This window comes from Vipera ursinii (assembly GCF_947247035.1).
Source record: "Vipera ursinii genome assembly, contig: scaffold_324, whole genome shotgun sequence".
Classification (NCBI taxonomy): Eukaryota; Metazoa; Chordata; class Lepidosauria; order Squamata; family Viperidae; genus Vipera; species Vipera ursinii.
This window is the reverse complement of record NW_028148380.1, coordinates 1-10,000: the sequence shown is the minus strand read 5'-3', so window position 1 is coordinate 10,000 and position 10,000 is coordinate 1. Positions and strand designations below refer to the sequence as shown.

The 10,000-nt window shown below is 40.5% G+C and overlaps 1 protein-coding gene across 1 annotated transcript in view; it reads left to right on the top strand.

Annotated features, from left to right (window-relative positions):
- Nucleotides 1-8,368, top strand: part of LOC310650562 (M-phase inducer phosphatase 1-like) — a gene marked incomplete at both ends in the record, with an annotated part of 25,542 nt that extends 17,174 nt beyond the window's left edge. Inside the window, 3 exons of the mRNA XM_083380132.1 lie at nt 4,042-4,119; nt 8,089-8,151; nt 8,270-8,368. Of these exons, the coding sequence (XP_083236258.1) occupies nt 4,042-4,119; nt 8,089-8,151; nt 8,270-8,368 (240 nt within the window). The remainder of the gene's footprint in view (nt 1-4,041; nt 4,120-8,088; nt 8,152-8,269) is intronic.
- Between the last annotated feature and the right edge of the window lie 1,632 nt (nt 8,369-10,000).

Below are 10,000 nucleotides of genomic sequence, written 5' to 3'. Positions count from 1 at the left end.
GGTAGTCCTTGACCTATGGATACCTTTGGGTCCCAAATCTCCGTTGCTAAGCAAGGCGGCTGTTAAGTAAGAGAGAGAGAGAAAGTGAAAAAGAGAAAGAGAGAGAAGGAAAGAGTGAAAAAGAGAAGGAGAGAGAAAGAGAAAGAAGGAGAGAGAGAGAAGGGGAGAGAGAGAGTGAAAAAGAGAAGGAGAGAGAGAGAGTGAAAAAGAGGAGAGAGAGAGAGAGAGAGACCAAATATTGGTAGTCTTTGACCTATGGATCCCTTTGGGTCCCAAATCTCCGTTGCTAAGCAAGGCGGCTGTTAAGTAAGAGAGAGAGAGAAAGTGAAAAAGAGAGAAAGAGAGAGAAGGAAAGAAAGTGAAAAAGAGAAGGAGAGAGAAAGAGAAAGAAGGAGAGAGAGAGAAGGAGAGAGAGAGTGAAAAAGAGAAGGAGAGAGAGAGTGAAAAAGAGGAGAGAGAGAGAGAGAGACCAAATATTGGTAGTCTTTGACCTATGGGTACATTTGGGTCCCAAATCTCCATTGCTAAGCAAGGCGGCTGTTAAGTAAGAGAGAGAGAGAGAGAGAAAGTGAAAAAGAGAGAAATAGAAGGAGAGAGAGAAAGAGAGAGAGAAGGAAAGAAAGTGAAAAAGAAAGAGAAAGAAGGAGAGAGAGAGAGAAGGGGAGAGAGAGAGTGAAAAAGAGGAGAGAGAGAGAAAGAGAGACCAGATATTGGTAGTCCTCGACCTATGGATACCTTTGGGTCCCAAATCTCCGTTGCTAGCAAGGCGGCTGTTAAGTAAAAGAGAGAGAAGGGAAGCACCAGCGCCTTTCTCTGTCTCTCTGTCTCTGTCTCTCTCTCTCTCTCTCTCTCTGCAAGTGGCGGAGGAGGACTGGGAGCCGCAGGAGAAGGCTGAAAGAGCTGCGGGTTGCCGACCCGTGGTGTAGCCTAGCCAAAAGAAGGGGGGGAAGGACACCTGGGGGCGGTCTTCCCACGTTTGAGGGGCTACCCCAAAGAAAAAAAAAGGGGGGAGTGTCTCAGTGAAGCTCTATTCCGGAAGCCCTTTTACAGGCAGGACCAGAAGCAAGGGATCATGGGAACGCAGGAAGCCCCCTTTAGTACGACGGAGGGAGGACACAGTTAAATCGGCGGAACGCTCCGGCCACCAGACGTTTGTGGCTGACGGTTTTTGAAGAAGAGATCGGGCGGACGTTTGTCTGAAAGGGAATAGGGTCTCCTTTCCTGAGCGGGGGGGGGGGAGGGGGTTGGACTGGATGACCTCCAGGGTCCCTTCCAAGGCTGTGATTCCGTAAGGGTCTCCTTTCCTGAGCAGGGAGGGGGGTTGGACTGGATGACCTCCAGGGTCCCTTCCAAGGCTGTGATTCCGTAAGGGTCTCCTTTCCTGAGCGGGGGGGGGGGGGGGGGTTGGACTGGATGACCTCCAGGGTCCCTTCCAAGGCTGTGATTCCGTAAGGGTCTCCTTTCCTGAGCAGGGAGGGGGGTTGGACTGGATGACCTCCAGGGTCCCTTCCAAGGCTGTGATTCCGTAAGGGTCTCCTTTCCTCAGCGGGGGGGGGGGGGGGTTGGACTGGATGACCTCCAGGGTCCCTTCCAACGCTGTGATTCCGTAAGGGTCTCCTTTCCTCAGCGGGGGGGGGGGTTGGACTGGATGACCTCCAGGGTCCCTTCCAAGGCTGTGATTCCGTAAGGGTCTCCTTTCCTGAGCGGGGGGGGGGGTTGGACTGGATGACCTCCAGGGTCCCTTCCAAGGCTGTGATTCCGTAAGGGTCTCCTTTCCTGAGCAGAGGGGGTTGGACTGGATGACCTCCAGGGTCCCTTCCAACTCTATGATTCGGTAAGGGTCTCCTGCCTGAGCAGGGGGGGTTGGACTGGATGACCTCTAGGGTCCCTTCCAACGCTGTGATTCCGTAAGGGTCTCCCTTGCTGAGCAGGGAGGGGGTTGGACTGGATGACCTCCAGGGTCCCTTCCAACTCTCTTCTTCTCTTGATTCCGTCAGGATCTCCTGCTCTAGCAGGGGGTTGGACTAGATGACCTCCGAGGTGCCTTCCAGCTCTTGTTATTCTGTTAGGGTCTGCTGCCTGAGCTTGAGGTTGGACTAGTTGACCTCTAAGGTCCCTTCCAGCTGTTATTTGCTCTGAAGGGAAGCCCTTAAGCATTGGAGGGCATGTTCCCAGGCCGTGGGGGTGTGGGGGGGAGGAGTAGTAGCATGCAATTAGTCCTTTTACTTATAAAACATATGTTGTTACAAGAAGCCTTAAAAAATGTGACTTTTCACCTCTAAGAGAAATGATGGATAGAGAGAGAGAGAGAGGGATGATAGAGATAGGTTAGAGACAGACAGACATAGAGAAAGAGAGAGAGAGAGAGAGAGAGAGAGAAAATAGAGACAGAGATGATAGAGATGATAAGAGATCTAGATAGGCAGATAGACAGATTGATATGAATGGATAGATAGATAGATAGATAGATAGATAGATAGATAGATAGATAGATAGATGATAGATAGATAGATAAATAGATAACAGACAGGAAAGAGACATAGGATAGATTAGATAGATGGATTAGATAGATAGATAGATAGATAGATAGATAGATAGATAGATAGATAGATAGATAGATAGATAGAGAAAGGTAGAAGATAGAAAGAAAGATGATAGATAATAGAGAAAACACGAAAGATAGAAGATAGAAAGATGATAGATAATAGAGAGATGATAGAAAGAAAGAGATGATAGATAATAGAGATAGAACACAGGAAAGATAGGTAGATAGATAGATGGATGGATGGATGGATGGATAGATAGATAGATAGGTACGTAGGTAGGTAGGTTGGTAGGTAGGCAGGCAGACAGACAGACAGATAGATAGATAGATAGATAGATAGATAGATAGATAGATGATAGATAGATAGATAGATAGATAGATAGATAGATAGATAGATAGATAGATAGATAGATAAACATAGATAGATGATGGAAATATAGAAAGATGATAGATAATAGAGATAGAGATAGATGATAGATAATAGAGATAGAAAGAGATAGATGATAGAAAGATGATAGATAATAGAGATAGAACACAGGAAAGATAGATTAGATGAATAGATAGATAGATAGATAGATAGATAGATAGATAGATAGATAGATAGATAGATAGATAAAGATAGATGATAGAAAGATAGAAATATGATAGATAATAGAGATAGAACACAGGAAAGATAGATAGATAAATAGATAGGACAGAGACAGATAGGAAAGATAGACAGACTGATAGGATTGATAGAGAGTGAGAGATACAGATATATATATATATATATATACATAAGGTAAAGGTTCCCCCGCACATGCGTGCTAGTCGTTTCCGACTCTCGGGGCCGGTGCTCATCTCCGTTTCAAAGCCGAAGAGCCAGCGCTTGTCCGAGGACGTCTCCGTGGTCATGTGGCCGGCATGACTAGACGCCAAAGGCGCACGGAACGCTGTTACCTTCCCACCGGAGTGGTCCCTATTTTTCTACTTGCATTTTTTACGTGCTTTCGAACTGCTATGCTGGCAGAAGCTGGGACGCGTAACAGGCGCTCACTCATTTGAGTGTATAACAACAACAACAATAATAATAATAATATAAGGATGCTGGCAGCAACCCCTGTCCAACCGTTAGTGCCAGTCGATTTGAGTGTTCAGTTGACTGAGTTTCATGTTTAATGAATAAAAAGTTTTATAATAATAATAATAATAATAACAACAACAACAACATAGAAGAATATAGAAGAAGAACATAGAATAAATTAGAATATAGTATAAAAGAACAGGAGTGTTCGAACTGGGCCCTTTGATGACTTGGGGACTTTAACTCCCAGAATCCCTTCGGCTGGGCATCCTGGCTGAGGAATTCTGGGAGTTGAAGTCCCCAAGTCATCAAAGGGCCCAGTTTGAAGAGCCCTGATATAGAATATAGAATAGAATAATAATAATAATAATAAAAAGCTCTGCTCTCGGCTGCTTAACTTTCCCTTCCTGTCGTGTTTGATTTAATCTGTCAGAGTCCCTCATCTTCCTCTTTGGAGATCGCCAACGTTTTGGACCGGGACCAGAGAGACCTCATTGGAGATTTCTCAAAGGTAAATCGGAAAAATAATAATAATAAATAACTGGCCTCTCTTTGCAGCCTGCGTCTGTTGCTTTCCCTCCAAGCAACAATTCTATCTATCTATCTATCTATCTATCTATCTATCTATCTATCTATCTATCTATCTATCTATCTATCTATCTATCTATCATCTTATATATCTTCTCTGTGTATCTATCTACCTTCTCTGACTGTCTATCTTCTCTATCTCTCTATCAATCTTATCTGTGTATCTGTCTATTTATATATCTATATCTTCTCTATCTGTGTCTCTATCAATCTATTACCTATTTATCTGTGTCTCTATTATCTATATCTATCTTCTCTATCTGTATCTAGTCTGTTTCTGTCTATCTACTCTATCTGTCTCTATTACCTATATCTATTTATCTTATCTGTTTATCCTATCTATCTATCTATCTATCTATCTATCTATCTATCTATCTATCTATCTCTATCTATTCCTTCCTTCCTTCCTTCCTTCCTTCCTTCCTTCCTTCCTTCCATCATCTATCCTTCTATTCCTTCCATCATCCACCCATCCTATTATCTATCTATCTATCTATCTATCTATCTATCTATCTATCATCTATCTATCTATCTATCTATCTATCTATCTATCTATCTATCTATCTATATCTATCTTTTCCTTCCTTCCTTCCTTCCTTCCTTCCATCATCTATCCTTCTATTCCTTCCATCATCCACCCATCCTATTATCTATCTATCTATCTATCTATCTATCTATCTATCTATCTATCTATCTATCTATCTATCTATCTCTATCTATCTTTTCCTTCCTTCCTTCCTTCCCCTTCCTTCCTTCCTTCCTTCCTTCCTTCCTTCCTTCCATCATCTATCCTTCTATTCCTTCCATCATCCACCCATCCTATTATCTATCTATCTATCTATCTATCTATCTATCTATCTATCTATCTATCTATCTATCTATCTTATCTTCTCTATCTGACTATCATCTATCTTACCTATCTTCTCTGTGTACCTATCTTCTCTATATGACTTTTCTCTATATCTCAATCTATTATTTATATTTATATCTTATCTTCTCTATCTGTGTCTGTCTATTATCTTATCTATATGTGTCTATTATCTATATTTATTTATTTAATCCCATTTATATCCCGCCCTTCTCCGAAGACTCAGGGCGGCTTACACTCTAAGCACAAATCAATATATCTTCTCTGTCTGTGTTTATCTATATTGCCTGCCTATCTTTATCTGGATCTCTATTATCTATATCTACTCTATCTGTGTATCTATCTCGTCTCTGTCTGTCTGTCTGTGACTCTATTATGTCTGTCTTACCTTCTTTATCTGTGTATCTTCTTTATCTGAGTATGTATCATCTACTCTATATCTTCTCTATCTCTGACTATGTCTCTATGATCTATATCTTCTCTGTGTCTGTTATCTGTCTATTATCTATATCGCTATATCTTCTCTGTGTCTTGTCTATTGCCTATCTTCTCTCTGGATCATTATCTATATCTGTCTATGTGTGTATCTAGTCTGTGTCTACTCTTATCTGTGTCTCTATTACTTATATCTACCTTCTCTGTGTATATCTATCATCTCTGTATCCTCTGAGTCTATCTTCTCTTCTCTTTTTCTATCATCTGTCTATCTGTGTCTCTATTATCTATATCTCTAAATCTTCTCTATCTGTGTCTCTATTATCTATATCTAAATCTTCTCTATCTGTGTCTCTATTATCTATATCTCTAAATCTTCTCTATCTGTGTCTCTATTATCTATATCTCTAAATCTTCTCTATCTGTGTCTCTATTATCTATATCTCTATATCTTCTCTGTGTCTATTAATTTATCTATTGCCTATCTTCTCTATCTGGATCTCTATTACCTATATCTACCCTGCCTGTGTATCTATCTAGTCTGTGTCTATCTACTCTTATCTGTGTCTCTTATTACCTATATCTATCTTCTCTATCTGTGTCTTATCTGTCTGTCTGTCTATCTATCTATCTATCTATCTATCTATCTATCTATCTATCTATCTATCTATCTATCTATCTATCTATCTATTACTTATCTCTCTCTCTATTACTTATCTCTCTATCACTTATCTATCTGTCTATCTTCTCTCTCTCTCTCTCTCTCTCTCTCTCCTATCTATCTATCTATCTATCTATCTATCTATCTATCTATCTATCTATCATCTATCTATCTATCTTCTGTGTATCTATCTTTTCTCTGTCTCTTTATCTGTTTCTATCTGTTTCTATTGCCTGTCTACTCTATCTGTGTCTCTATTATCGATATCTAGAATCCATTTATATCACATTCATAAATGTGTGTTTAAAACATTATTTCCCCCCCCCCCCATGGATTCTGCCATCTCCCGAGGAAGGAGGAGCGGATGTGGATTCAGCCTGCCTTAGGTTATTTCAAAGGCCGAAGGGAAACCTTTGGAACTGGGGGGGGGGGAGAAAAGGGAGGGTTAGGGAAGAAGGCTTTCTGGCTTGTGTCTTCTTTTAATTCTGGAGAGGAAGAAGGCAGTAACCATAAAGATTCTCAAAGTTCCTTTCCCTCCCCCCCCCCCCCACGAAAGGGTTGACACGAAGTAGAAGGATGGGAGGCTGACCAAAGGGGGTTGAGGAAAGGGGGGGGGGGTTGAACCGGGGACCCTTTGTAAAATTTCACTTTGTAAAACAATACCAAGTCCTGTCTTGTATTCCCACAACCAAGCATGTCCTAGAACTGACTCCAAGAGTTTTTGTCTTCCCAAGACGTGGGGTGGGGTGGGTCCTGACACCTGTTATCTATCTAGTCTGTGTCTGTCTGTCTACTCTATCTGTCTCTGTTACCTATATCTATCTATCTACTCTATCTATCTGTCTATCTTCTCTGACTCTTTATGTCTCAATCTATTATTTATATCTATCTATTATCTATACTCTATCTGTGTATCTACTATCTATATATCTTCTCTGTCTACCAATCTATTGCCTATCTTATCTTCTCTATCTGGATCTTTATTATCTATATCTACTTTATCTGTGTATCTATCTAGTCTGTGTCTATCTACTCTTATCTGTGTCTCTTATTACCTATATCTATCTATCTTCTCTGTCTGTCTGTCTATATCTATCTATCTATCTATCTATCTATCTATCTATCTATCTATCTATCTATCTATAATCTATCTATCTATCTATCTATCTATCTATCTATCTATCTATCTATCTATCTATCTATAATCTATCTCCTATCTATCTATCTATCTATCTATCTATCTATCTATCATCTCTCTCTCTCTCTCTCTCTCTCTATCTATCTATCTATCATCTCTCTCTCTATCTATCTATCTATCATCTATCTATCATCTATCATCTATCTATCTATCATCTATCAATCTATCATCTATCTATCTATCTATCTATCATGTATCTATCTATCATCTATCACCTATCTATCTATCTATCTATCTATCTATCTATCTATCTATCTATCTATCTATCTATCTATCATCTATCTATCATCTATCTATCTATCATCTATCTATCTATCATCTATCTATCTATCTATCTATCATCTCTATCTATCTATCTCTCTCTATCTATCTATCATCTCTCTCTCTCTCTCTCTATCATCTATCTATCTATCTATCTATCTATCATCTATCTATCATCTATCTATCTATCATGTATCTATCTATCATCTATCACCTATCTATCTATCTATCTATCTATCTATCTATCTATCTATCTATCATCTATCTATCATCTATCATCTATCTATCTATCATCTATCTATCTATCTATCATCTCTCTCTCTATCTCTCTCTCTCTCTATCTATCTATCTATCATCTCTCTATATATCTATCTATCTATCATCTCTCTCTCTCTCTCTCTCTCTCTCTCTCTCTCTCTATCTATCTATCTATCTATCTATCTAATCTATTTTTGTCGTGTCTCGGCAGGCTTACCTCTTCCACACCGTCGATGGCAAACATCAGGACCTGAAATACATCGATCCGGAAATGGTACGGGATTCTGCGTTAATTTCCTCTAATTAAGTTAATTGACAAAAGTATAATTTGGCCTCGGTTAAAAGCTCTCCTGGCCTTTTTCTTTTTCTTTTTCTTTCTCTCTCTCTCGCAGATCGTGGCCGTCCTGAACGGCCGCTTCTCCGTCTTCCTGAACCAGTGTCTGATCATCGATTGCAGGTTCCCCTACGAGTACGAAGGGGGTCACATCAAGGTAAGAAATGGGGGGGGGGGGGTTGCGGTGGGGCTCAGCCCCAAGGATTGAGCCTCTGGAACAATGGGAGGGTGGGGTGGGGGGAAAGAGCAGTCTCCTTTGGCCAGATGTGACCCGTCGGTTGCTACGAGCCAGCTGTGGCTGAGATGCTGGGCGCCTGAAGTCTCCAGAGATGGGTGCTTTGGCATGCTCTTCACCGATAAAGCCGGACTCAGTTGTCCCACTCGGCTATTTTCCCCCCCGAGGGAAGTCTGTCTGTCATCTCTCTTATATCTGTCTGTCTACCTCTCTGTCTGTCTCTATATCTATCTATCTATCTATCTATCTATCTATCTATCTATCTATCTATCTATCTATCACCTGTCTATCTGTGTATCCATCTATCCATCCATCCATCTCTATCATCTGTCTCTGTCCATCCATCCATCCATCCATCTCTGTCGTCTGTCTGTGTATCTATCTATCCATCCATCCATCCATCCATCCATCCATCCATCTATCATGTCTGTCTATATCTGTCTGTCCATCCATCCATCCATCCATCCATCCATCTCTGTCGTCTGTCTGTGTATCTATCTATCCATCCATCCATCCATCCATCCATCCATCCATCCATCTATCATGTCTGTCTATTTATATCTATCTGTCTGTCCGTCCATCCATCTTTCATCTGTCTGTCTTATCTCCATCCATCCATCTCTATCGTCTGTCTATGTATGTATCTATCCATCTATCTCTATCATGTCTATTTATATCTATCATCTGTCTGTCCATCCATCTCTCATCTCTGTCTTATCTCCCATCCATCCATCCATCTATCTTTATTATGTCTCTGTTTATCTATCTATCTATCTATCTATCTATCTATCTATCTATCTATCTATCTATCTATCTATCTATCTATCTATCTATCTTATCTATCACCTGCCTGTCTATTTGTATATGTCTCCATCCATCCATCCATCCATCCATCACCTTTCGGTCTGTCCATCCATCCATCCCATGTCTGTTTGTCTATTTATATCTATCTTATCTATCATCTGTCTGTCTGTCTATCGATCTATCTCTATCACCTGTCCGTCCATCCATCCATCTCTTATCATCTGTCTGTCCATCCATCCATTATCATCTGTCTGTCTATCTCCATCCATCCATCCATCCATCCATCTCTATCATGCCTCTGTTTGTCTGTCTGTCTGTCTGTCTATCTATCTATCTATCTATCTATCTATCTATCTATCTATCTATCTATCTATCTATCTATCTCCTGTCTGTCTATGTATCTGTCCATCCGTCCATCCATCTATATCAATTGTTTGTCCATCCATCCATCTCTATCATCTGTCTGTCTGTCTGTCTGTCTGTCTATCATCTATCTATCTATCTATCTATCTATCTATCTATCTATCTATCTATCTATCTATCTATCTATCTATCTATCTATCTATCTATCTATCTATCTATCCATCCTGTCTGTCTGTCTGTCTGTCTGTCTATCTATCTATCTATCTATCTATCTATCTATCTATCTATCTATCTATCTATCACCTGTCTCTCTGTCTGTCTATCTATCTATCTAGCATATCCATGTCCATAGCCCAGGCTGACCTTTTGGAGGCGATGGGCACCACC